This window comes from Entelurus aequoreus, linkage group LG25 (assembly GCF_033978785.1).
Source record: "Entelurus aequoreus isolate RoL-2023_Sb linkage group LG25, RoL_Eaeq_v1.1, whole genome shotgun sequence".
NCBI classification, from domain to species: domain Eukaryota; kingdom Metazoa; phylum Chordata; class Actinopteri; order Syngnathiformes; family Syngnathidae; genus Entelurus; species Entelurus aequoreus.
Genome location: NC_084755.1, coordinates 20,790,881 through 20,809,231, shown reverse-complemented (window position 1 = coordinate 20,809,231; position 18,351 = coordinate 20,790,881). Strand labels below are relative to the sequence as shown.

Below are 18,351 nucleotides of genomic sequence, written 5' to 3'. Positions count from 1 at the left end.
ACTGTAGAGTACAGTACTCACTGGTACCCGGAGGATCCTCCGAGCGTCATTGCTATGGCCGTCACCCGGCCACGACAACACGGCCACAACATGGAAATACTCAGTGATTCTTAAACTGTTGTATGCGAGCTCTATTTTGTGGTATGCAAATAATAACTTATATACATATTGTAATGACGTGACTCGAGCCGTTATTAAAGGTTTATCAGCCTTCAATGGAAGTGGTTACAATCCGACTACTGTAGGCCGTAGTCAACGCCAAAATAAACAATGAAAACACAAACAGAAGTGTCTTACTCCGTCATTTCTATCACTCAAAACGTGTGGAAACTAATGATCCCCACATTTTACGCTTATGTCCGCCCTTTCCCAGCCTCCCAGCCAATCAACACGCAGAACACATGTAAACAAAGACAATCACTGGCAGGGAAATCTGCACGTAAAAATTAAAAACTAAATATTTTGATATTTATTTTAGTACAATGTTTATTTAACTTTTATGTGTAATTAATTTTATTTGATTCAATATTTAAGTACAGTGTTTTATTTCCCTATATTCAAACTGTGTGTAATGTTAGAGTGGCCAAAAATATCAAATGTACTTGGTAAATTAAACCTGTGTCTTCTTTTTAATGAACACTTAGGCCTACTACGCTGCTGTATTTTAATGTTGGGCATTATGGTGGGATCGGTACTTGGAGAGCCAATTTTTTTCTGAGGTGGTACTTGGTGAAAAAAGTTTAAGAACCACTGCTCTAAGTAATGGTGCGTTCCATTAACCTCAGATTGCAGAATTCGGCGCTGGGAATTACGTCACAGCTGTGTTGTAAACGTTCCAGTTACGAGGTCGGAAATCAAGATGGCCACATCCACGAAAGCTATTCTTGCGCTTGTTTTATCTGAATATATAAACAACTTATGGAATATATGCATGTCTTCTGCAACCTTCAAACACGGTGCATGAAGAAGAAACACAGACTCCATTGCTAGCGATGTAGACGATATAAATCAGGGGTGTCAAACTCATTTTAGATTGGGGGCCACATGGAGAAAAGTGGGTCGGACTGGTTAAATCACGGCACGATAACTCAAAAATAAAGAAAACTTCAGATTGTTTTCTTTGTTTGAAAATAGAACAAGCACATTCGGAAAATTTACAAATCACAATGTTGTTGGGTTTTTTTTACACTTACATGTTGCGTGCGGTTAATAGTAGGGCTGCAAATCTTTGGGTGTCCCACGATACGATTCAATATCGATTCTTGGGGTCAAGATTCGATTATAAATCGATTTTTTCGATTCAACGCGATTCTCGATTCAAAAACGATATTTTTCCGATTCAAAACAATTCTCTATTCATTCAATACATAGGATTTCAGCAGGATCTACCCCAGTCTGCTGACATGCAAGCAGAGTAGTAGATTTTTGTAAAAAGCTTTTATAATTGTAAAGGAAAATGTTTTATCAACTGATTGCAATAATGTAAATTTGTTTTAACTATTAAATGAACCAAAAATATGACTTATTTTATCTTTGTGAAAATATTGGACACAGTGTGTTGTCAAGCTTATGAGATGGGATGCAAGGGTAAGCCACTGTGACATTATTGTTGTTTTTTTAAAAACATTTTTAAAAATGTCTAATAATAATGTCATTGAGGGATTTTTAATCACTGCTATGTTGAAATTGTTACTAATATTGATACTGTTGATAACATTAATTTTTGTTTCACTACTTTTGGATTGTTCTGTGTCGTGTTTGTGTCTCCTCTCAATTGCTCTGTTTATTGCTGTTCTGAGTGTTGCTGGGTCGGGTTTGGTTTTGGAATTGGATTGCATTGTTATGGTATTGCTTTGTATTATTTTGTTGGATTGATTAATAAAAAAAATAAAAAATAAAAATTGATTTTTGAAAAATGAGAATCGATACTGAATTGTACAACGTGAGAATCGCGATTTGAATTTGAATCGATTTTTTCCCACACACCTAGTTAATAGTATTCTACCTGTATTTGTCGTTATGTATACTTTCTGAATAAATTATATGATAATGTTCATCACTCAACTCATTGGTGTTAATTTTCAATCTATCAAGATAAAAAAATAATATCAAAATCAAATTACAAGATGTTATTTGTGTAGTTTGATCATTTTCCTCGACTAGTACACTAACATCATCTGGTTTTTTTTTTTTTTTTACATGTGTAGCATAATCTACAAAGATATCATGAATTGGTATTGCGACATCTAGTGGACACATTTAGAACAGCAGTTTCTTTCATTCAAAAATGTTGGCTGTTTTTTATACCTAGCAAACTCATCTCGCGGGCCGGATATACCTGTTTGCGGGCCTGATCCGGCCCGTGGGCCGTACGTTTGACACCACTGATATAAAGGCAAGGCAAGGCAAATGTATTTGTATAGCACACTACATACCAAAGGCAGCTCAATGTTCTTCACATGATCTAATAGAGCAACAGAAAAACATTAAAATCAACAGTAAAATCATTTAAAAATCTCCCTCTCAGTCATACGCTGTAGAGAAAAAGAGTGTCTTTAGCTTTGATTAGGTGATGATTCCAGCTCTAGTAGCAGTTTGTTCCACTTCTTGGCAGCATAACAACTAAAACCAACATCACCGTTAGGAATGGGAATTGATCAGATTTCTCCTGTTACGATTCCACTCTAGATTCTGCTTAACGATTCGGTTCCTTAACGGTTCTCCTATCGATTCTTATTTAGAAAAAGAAAAAAAAGACAAAAAAGGATGGATTAGCATCAATTTTGTTTAGTTTAGAGGTAACATGACCCTACAAAGGTCTCAAGAGGCACATACGTAGCATAGAAGAAAAAAATACCTTTTTGTAAATAAATATAAGAAATTAATATTCCTCTGTAGAATTTAATCATGTGCAAATCACACAAGATTGTAACATTTTGTAATATGTGACATTAACTTATAACATGCAAAGTGAGATATGTCAAGACTTTATTGGTTATAATTTTGATGATTATGGCTTACAGTTTATGAAATCTCTGAATTGAAAATCTCAGAAAATGTAAGGTTTCAGAAACTGTAAGCCATGACATAACAATTAAGGCTTGACATATCTCACTTTGCATGTAATAAGTTAATATCACTGATTAGTTTCACATTTGAAGTTAATTCCTGACATGAATGTACTTTTACACCGTATTATAATTTTTTGAGTTTCACCTGACTGAGAGAAAATCTGGTTGCAGGAAAACATGCAACTCTTCTCTGACTGCAATTGAACATTTATCTACTGCAAATGCTCACTGACTTGGGACCATTGCAAAATTATGTGTGTCCCAAAGTCACCAGCCTTGGCGTCACTATAGACAGCGATTTTAAACTTGACAAAGAAGTCAATGGCGTTTTAAAATCGTGTTTTTATCATCTTCGTCTTCTAGTAAAGGTCAAACCGTTTTTATCTTTTAACCTTTTTGAACAAGTCATGCATGCTTTTATTTCAAGTCGCCTGGACTACTGCAATGCACTTTATGCTGGCATTAGCCAAAAAGCTCTCTCCCGGTTGCAGTTAGTCCAGAACGCGGCAGCACGACTTTTAACAGGAACCAGGAAACGTGAGCATATAACCCCAATTCTTCAGAGTTTGCACTAGCTCCCTGTTCATTTTAGAATTGATTTTAAAACCTTGCTGTTTGTTTTTAAAGCTTTACATGGACTGGCACCTCAGTATATCTCGGACCTCATCCAAATTTACACTCCTGCGCGCGCTCTGAGGTCCGAGAGCCAGTTTTAGCTCGTGGTGCCCAAGACCAGACTTAAATCCAGGGGAGACAGGGCCTTCTCTGTGGTCGGCCCTAAGCTCTGGAACACTCTGCCCCTCCATGTTCAAACTGCTCCCACAGTGGAGTCTTTTAAGTCTCGTCTTAAGACCCACTTTTATTCTTTGGCTTTTAACACTACGTGAGTTGTGTGGTCCTCTGTCCTCTGTTGTCCTCTGTGTTTTTTATAAATTTTCTATTTACTGTTTTAATTGGTTTTACCCTTTAAAATCGTTTTTAATCATATGTATTTTTATATTGTTTTTATATTTATTTATTTTTTGTTTTTATTCAGTCATTGGTGGAGCTAAGGATAATATTTGAATATTGTTTTTAATATTGTTTTAATATTGTTTTTAATATTGTTGTGCAGCACTTTGGAAAACATTTTGTTGTTTAAATGCGCTATATAAATAAAGTGGATTGGATTGGATTTTGACCACATTATTAGTCGCTGCTCGGTGACATTCGTTTACCGGCAGACATGAACTGCCCGCCTCGCAGCCAGTCGGAATCTGTCTTGTCATGCTCATGTAAATAAGAAATGCATTCATTCCTATTGAACAAATAGTAGCGCCAACATGATAGGAGGCCTTAGTACCTGTTGTATTTAGATGACGTGCTAGCGTTGCGGAGCGGTTAAAAACGCGACTTTCACTTATAATTATTGCATGCTTTGTGTTCAAATCAATCCGCATATTGCTTGCATGTCCTCCTTGAGGAACTAGCAGCCTTTTAATTATTACAAGTAGCACTGTTGCAATCTTGTCAAATGTTAGTGTTTCTTCCACCCGGACACACACATTTTGCAATCTGACATCACTACGCTTGTTGCATAATGACACCATCCCTAACATTTAGAATTGTTAAAGGAACCGTTTGAAAAAAATGGCAAGCGATTCCAAAGAATTGATACACTGGGAACCGTTAATGAACAAGAACCGTTTTTTGATTCACATCCCTAATCACCATGTTTACAGGGATCTTTGGGCTCCACTATCTGACCTGTGTCCATAGACCGTTTCATACCTCATTAACATTTCTCTGATGTATTCTGGACCCAACCCATTCACAGGTTTATACACCAGCAGCAGAACTCTAAAGTCTATTTTGAGGCTAACTGGGTGCCACTGTAAAATCTTTAAAATTGGAGTAATGTGCTCAGAGCTCTTTGTTCGGGTTCGACCTCATCTGCAGTGTTCTGAACCAGCTGTAGCGATTTGATGCTCTTTTGGGGATTCCTGTTAGAAGACCATTACAGTAGTCCAGTCTGTTGGATACAAAAGCATGGACTAGTTTCTCCTGATCTTTCTGAGCCATTAATCTTTCACTCTGGTGATGTCCTTTTGGTGGTAGAAAGCTGTTTTTGTAATTGATTTGATCGGACTGCTAAATGTCAGATCTCATCCGAGTCAATTAAAAAACACCAAGGTTTTTGACTTGGTCCTTAGCCTTTAAATATCGTGATTTAAGGTACTCGCTGTCCTCTTTTCCTTGTTACCAAAGACTATTACCTCCATATTGTTATTATTTAGTTTTCACTAATGCAGCAGTTTACTTTTTCAAAGCAGTCACACAACACCTTGATGGGACCACAGTCATCTGGGTTCAGTGATAGATATAGTTGTGTCATCTGCATAGTTACACTACCGTTTAAAAGTTTGGGGTCACATTGAAATGTCCTTATTTTTGAAGGAAAAGCACTGTACTTTTCAATGAAGATAACTTTAAACTAGTCTTAACTTTAAAGAAATACACTCTATACATTCCTAATGTGGTAAATGACTATTCTAGCTGCAAATGTCTGGTTTTTGGTGCAATATCTACATAGGTGTATAGAGGCCCATTTCCAGCAACTATCACTCCAGTGTTCTAATGGTACAATGTGTTTGCTCATTGGCTCAGAAGGCTAATTGATGATTAGAAAACCCTTGTGCAATCATGTTCACACATCTGAAAACAGTTTAGCTCGTTACAGAAGCTACAAAACTGACCTTCCTTTGAGCAGATTGAGTTTCTGGAGCATCACATTTGTGGGGTCAATTAAACGCTCAAAATGGCCAGAAAAAGAGAACTTTCATCTGAAACTCGACAGTCTATTCTTGTTCTTAGAAATGAAGGCTTTTCCACAAAATTGTTTGGGTGACCCCAAACTTTTGAACGGTAGTGTATGATAATCAACTTTACAGGTCTGTAATACAAAAACTCATAAAAAACACACCACAACATAATTACCACATATACAGGTAAACTTCCAACAATACATGGTATGTGGCTGATTTAGTGCGCCAAAAAAAAAGAAGTGCTGATAACGGGAATGACTTTCTTTTTGAAATTGCCGACTTCCCTGTACCAATGTGCTGCAACCACAGTAAGTGTAAGTTGTTCTACAAAAACTTGTTCAACCTGACAGTTGCATCTACGATCATTAACTGTGTTGTTAGCATTCTACATTTCTGCGCTTTTGCCTGGACAGCTGCTAACAGCTCTTTGTTTGTAGCAGTTTTTTTAGCATTAAGTGCTGCAATGATACGTCCCGCCGTTGTCTTTTGACATCACTTGCGTCAAAATCTCCCTAATGTGAAGATGTTTTCTTATTGATGAGGCAGAAGTTGAAGATTAAAGTCCATCAAAAAGTTGTTCTGCCAAAAGTTGGCCAACTTGATTGTGGCGGCAACATTAGGCGCCTGTTGTGTTAGCACTGTTCACGCTTACAGTAACGCGGAAACTTAAGTCCCACTCGCTAAATATCTTTATTGATCGCCACAACATAATAGTAGAAACTAAGACTTACAAAAGTAAACTTAAACTACTTAAACTAATATTTCACTGTGATACATATACTTGATTTAGGTACTTTTCAATGAAGATAACTTTGAACTAGTCTTAACTTTAAAGAAATACACTCTATACATTGCTAATGTGGTAAATGACTATTCTAGCTGCAAATATATATATATATATATATATATATATGTTTTGTAATATATATACATATATATATATATATATATGTTTTGTAATATATGTATGTTTATATATATTATGTATATATACAGTATATACACACACATATACAGTATATACAATATATATATATGTAGATGTGTGTATATATATATATACTTATATATGCATACATATTTATTTATATGTATATATACACACACACACACATATATATATACATATATATATGTATATGTGTGTGTGTATATATATATGTATACATGTGTATATGTGTGTGTATATGTATATATGTACATGTGTATATATGTATATTTATATATATTTATATATATATGTGTATATATATGTATATGTATTTGTATATGTATATATATGTGTGTATATATACATGTATATATATATATATATGTATATATATATGTATATGTATATATATATATATATGTATATGTATATGTATATACATATATACAGTATATATATATATATATATATATATATATATATATATATATATATATATATATATATATATATATATATATATATATATATATATATATATATATATATATATATATGTTTTTCCACTCAGTGATGTCGTTAAGAATTTTTAAGGCATCTCATACCACATACATACATGGAAGACTTTTCAGTTATCGTTAACCCGATAGGACACATGAATGGAATATGCTAAATGATTGACAGAAGTTAAAGACCGGATGGTTAGCAATACTTTTCAGCTGACTGCCATTAAAATGGAGGTGTTAATTATTGACCCTGACACGGCAATTTGCGAAAATAGCCAGCTGCCCAATATCTCTTGGTACAAATGTGCGCCCTTAACCACTCCATGTTTTTTGATGAGCACATCAAAAGTATACCCCGCTGCTGCTATTCCCACCTTAGAAACTTTTTCCAGAAATTCTTATTCCGAACTAGAAATTATAATTCATGCTCTTGTTTCCTCACGTCTCAACTATTGTATAAATCACTCTTCCCCTGTCTCAACAAAACACCAATAGCTCGCCTGCAATTAATTAAGAACGCTGTTGCTATAGGCTCTTGTCAAGATCTCATAAGTTCAGTCATTATACTCCCGTTTTAATGCCCTTGCACTGGCTACCTGTTAATTTTAGGATACTATACAAAATGTTATCCATCACTTACAGTGTCATCAATGGCCAAGCTCCTGTTTATTTGGTAGATCCGTTGTCTTTTCACTGTCCTGTTAGGTCACTGCGCTCTGCTGACCGCCTTCTGCTTGCTGTACCTTGTACAAAATTAAAAAGACATTTAAGGAAGTTAAAGACACATTTGTTTAAGTGTGCATTCGCGTAATATTCCATTATAAAAATGTTTATTATGTAATTTAAAAAAAAAATCAAATGTATAATTTTGTTGTTCCATCATGCTATATGCTTATATTGATTGTACTGGTTACCACTTCAATCACCTGATGAGCTCTCTCTGCTTGTGAGAAGTGCTACATAAATACAATTGACTTATATTTTCAAAAATGCTGTGTAAAGCTGTTGCCAATACAGAAAAGTTGGTATGAAAGTGAAATAAACTCCCCCGAAAGAGGCTGCTACTCACATCTGGTTTGACAAGAGGAAGCAAAGATGAGCTTTCTCAAAAACAAACTCTAAAATAAGAGAAGAGGAAGCATATGTGTGGTTTTTGTAGAGGAGTGCGTACGAGTGTGTGCAGAGGTGTGTGTGTGGACTGCGCTCTTGTGGTTTCGAACCCCTGCAGCACACACTCAGGTAACACCTTCACCTTGACAGGCTTTGTGTTATTACTGTCTTCCCGCAGGCTGCAATTTGAAATGTAGTTCATCATTGATCTATGAAAACAGCTGTCATCTACCCTAACTATGCTTATGAGAAATATATCTGCCATCCTGTTATTTAATTTAACCCATCAGTCAGTAGTAGCAATGTTCTGAAACGATGCACATGAACAAATACTCCAGTTGTATGCAAACAGGCGTGTTTACATGCACAGGAATATACAGTATATTCAATGGCCGGTATTTGTTTTGCAGCTCAGCTACAATATGCAAATGCAGACTGTGTATTTGTGTGCAACTGTGCATGTGCACCATACGAAAAGGCCGGGTTGTGAAACGTGAAGATAGAGCTGAAAATGTAAATATGGAAGTAAGAAAAGTATTGTTTCGTCGCATAAAATGAAGAAACCCCCCTTAGGCGCATCGTAAATATACGGAGTATCCATTATCCAAATAAAGGCTGTCTTTATAGATGTTATGTTAATAGGGAACTGCACTGTTTGGGGAATTATGCCTATCATTCACAATTCCTATGTAAGATAAGCACACTTATGTTTTTCTTTCTTTTTTGCATTCTAATTCGTGAAATACGACATGTATGAGGTGGCTAATAATGCAGCTAGTGTATGTACTCTATTGCGTGCTAAAGCCCTGTAAAAAACAAAAACCACCAACAATACTCCAGTTACATCTTATGACCTGAATATTGACTAAGTATTAGCGATATTATTATAAGCGCTAACGCAGACAAACTACTTTTAGTTTTAAATCATGCCTCTCACTAGTATAGTAGAAGGTAGGGTTGTATGGTATACCGGTATTAGTTTAATACCGCAACACTAATTAATCATATTCGGTACTATGCCGCTTCTAAAAAGTTTAAAGTTTACATTTTTTAGCATCACAAAATCTTTTTTATTTTTTTTTATTTTTTATGTTATGTTTATAAACTCAGAAAATATGTCCCTGGACACATGAAGACTTTGAATATGACCAATGTATGATCCTGTAACGACTTGGTATCGGATTCATACCTACATTTATTGGTATCATCCAAAACTAATGTAAACTAATGTAAAGCATCCAAACAACAGAAGAATAAGTGGTTATTACATTTTAACAGAAGTGTAGATAGAACATGTTAAAAGAGAAAGTAAGCAGATATGAACAACTAGTTTAATAATAAATGTTCTACCACTTGTCCTTAATAATGTTGACAAAATAATAGAATGATAAATGACACAATAGGTTACTGCTTAGGTCAGCAGACGAATTAGGAGCCTTTGTTTGCTTATTTATTACTAAAAGACAAGTTGTCTTGTATGTTAACTATTTAATTTAAGGACACACTTGCAATAAGATACATATGTTTAATGTACCGTAAGATTTTTTGTTAAAATACATTTTGGTACCAAAATATTGGTATCGGGACAACACTAGTGGAAGGTTGTGGTCGTAAACTGAGAAGTTGGTCAACTCGCGAGAAAGACACAAACTCCTTTTTTTTTTTTTTTTACATGTGTGAGGATTATGATTAATTCTTTATTTAAACTGGAAGATGTAAACATCCCATCAGTCGACATCATAGTGAGAACAGACATTGTACAGTAAGTGATTGTTTTATTATGTTCATAGTTTGTATTATCTTATCTAGCACTTAGCACTTGTTCACACTGCAGGTCAGTTCCAAATGTTTTGCCCATACGTGACCTTTTTCTGATTTTTTCATGTCCATGTGAACAGTGCAATTCGGAATTTTTCATATCGAACCCAGGCCTCTTTCGTTCGTGGATATAAATCGGATATATATGCGATGCGTCCTCAATGTGAACGCTCCCGCGCTAGGACGGCCAGAACGTCATCAAAAAGCGACAAGCGTCACAATTATTTGCCAAAATAGACGGTTACAAAAATTAATAGTTGACAACGGAGCAGAAAACAGGTGACAATAAAATGTTTTAGAAACTCTTGTGTAAGCTCCACTACTCATTCTGTCTCCAACTGCTCGCCAATAGACACTCTTCAAGCAGACATCAAAGCAAAATATCCAGTAAAACTGTCAGAGATACTTGGTCTGTTCTTTCTTAAAACTACTTCTTAATCTTCTACTAATTTACTTAAGAAAATGTTGAGTTTTATTGCACCAAATCCTTGAAATTGCCACAAATGCGCTAGTACTGAGACTGACTGGCGTGGAAGCCATGTTTACTTCAGTAAACACTGCAGTGCGTGTGACGTCATGACGTCATGTACGCATGTGGGTCAGATTGCATTCACATTAGAAATCCCTTTTTTTTAATAAGGTGAACGGCCACGAATTGGACATCCGACCCTGCAGTGTGAACGTAGCCTTAGTGTTTCACTGAAGCTTAATCTGTCTAGAACTCTGTTTCTAAAACTTGTACCTCATCCTCCGTATATTCAGGCTTAAAAATATAATGTTCAGGGTCTTCATTCGTCCCAAAGTAGTCATATTTATCTCTCATTAGGTCTTACATGATTAATAGTATTTGTTGTTTTTGAAGGGAAAAGCGAACGTTGTTATGCGTATGTGAAATTAAAATGCTGCCGTATGCTTAAAATGAGCAAAACATGTAAATATTACATGTTATTATGAATGTGCCTGTTACTACATTACATATATACTTACAGCATGTATATAAAACATTAATGGATGTTTTTTAGAGCACTTTGTAGGTGGAATAGAGCGACTACCTCTGCCTCCATTGTTAGCTGACTTTTGCTAGCGTTTATGTGCGAGTTAGAATGCATCAAAAAAGAAAAAAATATGTGTGCTTGTCTTACATAAGGATTGTGTATGATAGGAAAACTTCCAATAAAATTGTAGTTTTCCTGTAAGCCAGTGCTTCTCTATAGTTTTTTGTCAAGCACCCCCTTGGGAACATATTTTTTTCACCCCCCATATTGAAATGCGATGAGAACCTGACAATATTTGTTTGTTCATATCCTCATTATCGATAAACTGAAGAGTTATGTATGTACAGTATACTTCAATGTATTTGCTGGTTGAACCTTTCGATCAGTGCTGCCACCTAGCTGGAGGCTTGTGTATCGTTCAAGAAAGAAAAAAGACACTAATACTGGAAATCCCTTGCCTTTCAGACCCCTCCGACACTTCACCGTGTCCCCCCCACATTATTTTAGAAGGACTGTGTAAAGCTAATGAGCACATCCATGTTATATAGTCATTGTTACGGCGGGGTAGCATGTTAATGCGCGTATCGTTTCCCCAAGATGCAGACGGAACTCCGGATGCCAAGCTTTCCCGTTAGCTTTTCCATAGCTACCCGTGTTATCGGCACACTCTCCTGTATTTTTGGATTTTGCCTGATTTATGAAAAATAAATCATTGTCCTACCCGCAGTAGGACAATGATTTCTAATGCAAAATTGCTGGTCAAAGATCAAGTTTTAAACCAAACTTGTGTGTCTGATGTCGTTCATGGGCAGCATCCCAGCAGACATTGATACAACGTTGATTATTAGCTGTTACATATACTGTAATATTGTACATGGTAATTGGGATTTGTTATATATTGTATGTATTATATAAAAATATAATAATATAATATATCAGTATATATTATATACTGTATATATAGTATGTAAATATTACATATATGTTGTATTTTATATTGCTACTATGGTACTTTTTTAGTCTACTTTATACCTTTTGTTTTCGCCCTCTTTTTGTGCCCTTGTTTGCATTATCCTTTCCATCATGTGTAACTGAGCTACTGTGGGGAACAATTTCCCTTGTGGATCATTATTTTTGTCTAAGTCTAAGTCTAAGTCTAAGTTATACATTTGTGTCTCTTTAAAACTGACTTTCAAACAACATTGCAAAATAGTTGTATTTGTAAATTGAGACAACGTTGATGACCAACGTTGGATCCATGTTGTTGGTTGGGAAATGACCAGATATCAATGGGCAAATCAACGTCATAACCTGACATTGAATAAATGTCGTCAAAACGCATGTTGTTTCAACGTTGTATTTGTGTTGTAGAACATTGGTTGGAAATGACCAACATTTCAATGGTCAAAGCAACATCCTAACCTGACATTGAATAAACATTGATTATAGATACATGTCCTTTTAAAAAGTGACTTTGAAACAACGTTGCAAAATAGTTGTATTTGTTAATTGAGGCAATGTGTGTATCTAACATTGGATCTACGTTGTTGGTTGAAAAATGACCAAATTTCAATGGTCAAATCAACGTCACAACCTGACATTAAATAAACGTTGTCAAAAAGGATGTTGTTTCAACGTTGTTTTTGTGTTGTAGAATATTGGTTGGGAAATGACCACATTTTATTGGTCAAAACAACGTCACAACCTGACATTAAATAATCATTGTCAAAAAGCATGTTGTTTCAACATTGTATTTGTGTTCTAGAATATTGGTTGGGAAATGCCAAAAGTTCAATGGTCAAATCAACGTCAGAACACATTGACTAAATGTCGTCAAAAAGCATTTTGTTTGAGTTACTCAACGTCAGGACCTAATTGAACAAATTCTCAACGTTGTTTCAAATACTTGTGCCTGCTGGGATAGCCTTGGTGTAAAGCAGGGGTCGGGAACCTTTTTGGCCGAGAGAGCCATGAAAGCCAAATATTTTAAAATGTATTTCCGTGAGAGCCATATAATATTTTTTAACACTGAATACAACTAAATGCCTGCATTTTAAAGTAAGACCAACATTTTTAGAGTATAATAAGTCTCAGAATAACATAGTTATTCTTAAGCTAACCATCCATCCATCCATTTTATACCGCTTGTCCCGTTCAATAATAAGTAAAATACTTCTTACCATTAATGCGACTTCTCGAACAGGTGGGGTAGAAAACGGATGGATGGATTAAAATGCATGAGAATGTTTTATATTTTGAACGTTATTTTTAACTCTGTGATTACCAGCGGAATTATTCATTACTTATCGTGTTAAGCAATGTCAGCTAAGACTTATCTGAGAGCCAGATGCGGTCATCAAAAGAGCCACATCTGGCTCGAGAGCCATAGGTTCCCTACCCCTGGTGTAAAGTGTCCAGTCATCACAACCATCATCTTCCTTGAATCAGTCTGTAATATTTACTCTTCCCTGTTTTTTATCCATCATTCATTTTTTCTTGTACCAGAATCCATTCATTGACAAATGTACTCGGGATGAACGTCAACCTGACTTTGTTTTTCCACCACTTTTCAGGGTGCGTGAGATGGAAAACGGCGCACCCGAGATACACGATGACGTCGAGGCGCTGTGGGAGAGCGTGGAATGCAAACGCTATGAAATTTGCCGCATCATCACTCCGTCCAAGCTCACGCCTTACCTCCGCCAGTGCAAAGTGCTGGATGAGCAGGATGAGGACGAGATCCTCAACTCCCCGCTGCTGATCTCCAAAGCTAACCGCACAAGTATGTTGTCAGAAAACATCCTTTTATTTTCTCTCTGTTTCTTATGTGTTTTCCTTTGATTTTTTGTTTTACCTTATACACGTTCTAACACGATTAGGGAATGACGTGGGGATGTTGTGAAATTTGATAACGATAGTATATCTCCAATCAGGTCGGCTTCTTGACATCCTCCACTCGCAGGGGGAGCGAGGATGTGTGGTGCTTCTGGAGAGCTTGGAGTTTTACTATCCGGAACTCTACAAAAAGGTCACGGGGAAGAATCCAACGCGTCGCTTCTCCACCATCGTTGGTGAGACACACACAGTTCCTTCTCATGCGCACAACCGCTTTAATGCAAGGGCTTACCCGGGCCCCCACCCTATCAGGGGCCTCTGATTGCAATGATTGTTGTTCATAGCTGTCAATCACAGACATTTCTGTTTCGTGTAGCAACTGTGTACTCTCTCACTCTCGGCTGCATAGTTTTTTCATACTGCTCCGAGCGGGGCGGGAACCCAGGTCACCGGTGTGAGAGGCGAGCGTCCTGACTACTGAGCTAAAAGCACAGGCCATCTACCAGACCTCTGCACAGATGTGCACGGGGCCGTCGCAGAGCAGATGCATTCATAACCAAAATTATTTTTTGCATTGCTGCCGTTCCGTTGAGTTATACTATTTTTACTTTGTTTGTTTTTTTACAAATTGTATTTTCAGAGCGGGGTGGGGGATTAGGGTGTGGTATTTAGGTTTTTTTTGGGGAGGAGGGGCAAAACCCCCTCAGCCCCTGGGCCCCCCTCCCTTAAATTAAGGCGTTCCTGCACATGCGGTTCATCTGAGGCCAAATGAAACTTTCACTTTCACTAAAGCAGACATAGCCTAAGTCAGGGGTGTCAAACTTGTTTTCATTGAGGGCAGTTATGGTTGCCCTCAGAGGGCGGCTTTTAACAATGAGTAATATATGAATATACATGTATATGTATAATACAGTAACAATAAATTGTTTTACATAAGCTGCAAAAAAATATTAAAATCTTACTTTAAAAACTGGCAGCTCAGTCACCAAAATTTTACAGTAAAAGCAGTGAGTTTTTTACAGCATATAAAAAAATTTAATAAATGAAATGGAATGAAAAAACAATACCACTGTTTTTAGCGATAAAATCTAAGCAACAGAGCTGCCTGTTTTGGATTTTTTTTACCGTAAAATCTTGTTGTTTTAATGTTTTTTTTTTTTTTTTTTTTTTTTAATGTTTTAGTGTCTTACTGTACCGGTATATGGAAAAAAACAGTACCAAAGTTGATTTTTGGGTAAAAAACTCAGTCGGCGGAATTTAACCGTAAAATCTACTGTCAATTTTACAGTCTACAATTTGATTGATAATTTGTTTTGAAATCATAAGTCAAGCAGATATTTAAGTACAGTATTTGTCTGTATTCTAACAAGAAATATTTTTGGAATACATGATAATATAACATTTGGATTTTGATAATATGGAATTTTAAAAGATATGCAATTGCATGCAGTACATGATTTTTAATGTCAAAAGGGAAAAAACATTTAAATATATTTAGTAAGAAACGGTTAAGCATTTTTGTAACTACTGATAGAAGCAACATGTATATTTGTTATATAATTTCATAGTTGGTGAGAATAAATAAATACAATGCATAAATATAAGTTTATATTGTACACATTATGTGATTAAAAAGTTATTTCCTTGGGTTAATTCATGCAAGTTTATGTTAACTTCATTTTTGTTACAAAACCCATGTAAATTGAGAGGGGAATATATTTTTTGTTCCGGTTTGGTCACATTGTTGGGGGCGGGGGACAATTAATATGTGACAGAATTAGGGAAGCAGCATGAGACAACAAGTGTTTGATAGAGAAGACTTTAATGGAGTCCATCCATCCATCCATTTTCTACCGCTTGTCCCTCTCGGGGTCGTGGGGGGGTGCTGGAGCCTATCTCAGCTGCATTCGGGCGGAAGGCGGGGTACACCCTGGACAAGTCGCCACCTCATCGCAGGTTAATGGCGTCTCGGATTGAACATAAACTTTATGAGGCTAATGAGGTATGATTATTTCTCATATGTATGTGAAATCAATGTGTTTTCTTTTATTGGATGTCAGACTAATTGTAAGTTCTGTTTGCTTATTTTATTAATTTTGACAGCATTATATTTGGCATCGTTGGTAACGTGAAGAAGACGTGGCTAAAATAAAAGTCTGTGAGCAAAACAAACGAATTGAGCCTTGATTAAGACCTTGGAGGGAGTAACAATTTTATTAACGCATATTATTTCCAGGCTTTCGCGGCCCACATAAAATAATGTGGCGGGCCAGATTTGGCCCCCGGGCCTTGATTTTGACACCTGTGGCTTAAGTGTGAAGCATAAAAATGGCAAGAAATTTGTCAGAAATACTTCTTTTTTACCTTGTTTTGGAAGTAAATATGTAGATAACACTTCTCTGACAGAGGGTTGACTTCCCTTGTACTCAGTCCCTCCAGGAATTTGCGATGCCGCGGTCGCGCCCATTCACGCAAATTCTACTAATCTCCGCAAATTATGTCTGTAAACTTTGTCCACTGCTATCAATCAACCTCATTTTCACGTTTCAAATTAGTCTCTCAAACGCGCACGTCAACTGTCCCATCAAAACTTGTGTTTGTTTTTTGTGTAAACGAAGCAGGGACAGCAACATGTAACCATATACCAACTCTTTATTGCTCATATGACAAACTGTTATAGTCATCATCCCGCATAGCTCAGACCTACTTCCAGTTCCTGTCTGCAGCGCTAAGCCTTATGAGTTATGTTTAGTGAAGTATCTAAAAAAAATTGCAACACATCAATGTCCTCACCTCCTATTTTACATGTGTTCATACATGTATTTATCTAAGGTAAGACTACCAAAAACATATTTTCATTTGCAGTGCTGACCTGGCAAAGAGGCAGTATTTACATGTTAGGGATGTTGAAGTGTGAGGATAACCTCTCACTGTCTCTCATTTACCGACAACAATCACCGCTGTTGATCACTCTCAGTAGTTCACAAATGTGTTGCAACACAAATAACTGTTTAGGATGGACAATTACATTTAATGCGTAAAACTTACAATGTCTGCAACTTGTGGGTGACAATAGGGAAGCCTTTGGTGGTGTTTATTTCTGTAATTATAATTATATATTACTATTATTACAATAATGTGACAATGATGGGTGTCAAAAAAACTGATTTTCAAATGAATTGCTGTTCTTATTTTTAACGATTCTTAATTGATTCAAAAAATCTAAAATCTTTTTTATTTTATTTTTATTTTTTTATCACTCCTGTCCAGCCACTCATGCAAATCATATTGTTGATGTAGATGCGCATATCTGCTGTACAGTTTTACTTCAGAAAAGAGAAGTGTGTGATATTTTCTTGTTGCCTAATTTGTATTTGACTCTATTAAATGTTTGGGTGGAATATTATTAAACAAAACCAGTTTTCTTTTAAATAATATTACAATTACCGTATTTTCTGCACTATAAGGCGCACCGGATTATAAGGCGCACCTTCAATGAATGGCATATTTCAAAACTGTGTTTATATATAAGGCGCACCGGATTATAAGGCGCACCTATGCATCCATTAAATGGAGCTGCGCTAAAGGGAATGTCAACAAAACAGTCAGATAGGTCAGTCAAACTTTATTAATAGATTACAAACCAGCGTTCTGACAACTCTGTTCACTCCCAAAATGAATAGACAGCTGTTTTATTATTTTCCCCGAGGTAAAGTCAGTGACGTGGTGTTTTGTTTATCTTTTAACAACAGCAAGGTATAACATGTAGTGCAACATTTCGACTTAGACTTAGACTTAGTTTTTATTGTCATTAAAATTTGAACTTTACAGCACAGATAAGAACGAAATTTCGTTACATAAGCTCATGGTAGTGCAGGATTATATCACATAGTGGAGGGGAACTTTTCCCTGATTCAATAAACACGTAAAAAACAGTGATACTGTTATGGTAAATCAAACGTTAGTGCAATCACAATATAGTAACACTCGAAATAGTGCAGAGCAATAACAATATATCAATAAGTCAACGTTGCTCAAACGTTAATGTCACACAACACAACACACAAAATAAACATGTAAAGCTCACTTTATGAAGTTATTCCTCATCCACGAATCCCTCAAATTCTTCTTCTTCAGTGTCTGAATTAAACAGTTGGGCGGATCCGTCTCGTCGAAGTCGTCATTAATCGAGTCAGTGTCGCTGCTGCTCTATTCCCGTGTTCTACTGCGTGACTGATCGTCTTAAGTTTAAACTCTGCGTCGTAAGCATGTCTCTTAATA

At 36.1% G+C, this 18,351-nt stretch overlaps 2 protein-coding genes across 8 annotated transcripts in view; one reads left to right on the top strand and one right to left on the bottom strand.

The window, feature by feature from the left end:
- The window catches only part of ap5z1 (adaptor related protein complex 5 subunit zeta 1), a 55,551-nt gene extending 47,496 nt beyond the window's left edge, over nt 1-8,055 (bottom strand). Inside the window, exon 1 of the mRNA XM_062036619.1 lies at nt 7,953-8,055. Coding sequence (XP_061892603.1) covers nt 7,953-7,960 — 8 coding nt within the window. The 5' untranslated portion in view covers nt 7,961-8,055. The remainder of the gene's footprint in view (nt 1-7,952) is intronic.
- card11 (caspase recruitment domain family, member 11) overlaps nt 1-18,351 on the top strand; it is a 104,834-nt gene that overhangs the window by 29,736 nt on the left and 56,747 nt on the right. For all 7 annotated transcript variants that reach the window (XM_062036616.1, XM_062036614.1, XM_062036615.1 and 4 more), the window contains 2 exons: nt 13,809-14,017; nt 14,169-14,306. In XM_062036616.1, the coding sequence (XP_061892600.1) occupies nt 13,819-14,017; nt 14,169-14,306 (337 nt within the window). In that variant the 5' untranslated portion in view covers nt 13,809-13,818. The remainder of the gene's footprint in view (nt 1-13,808; nt 14,018-14,168; nt 14,307-18,351) is intronic.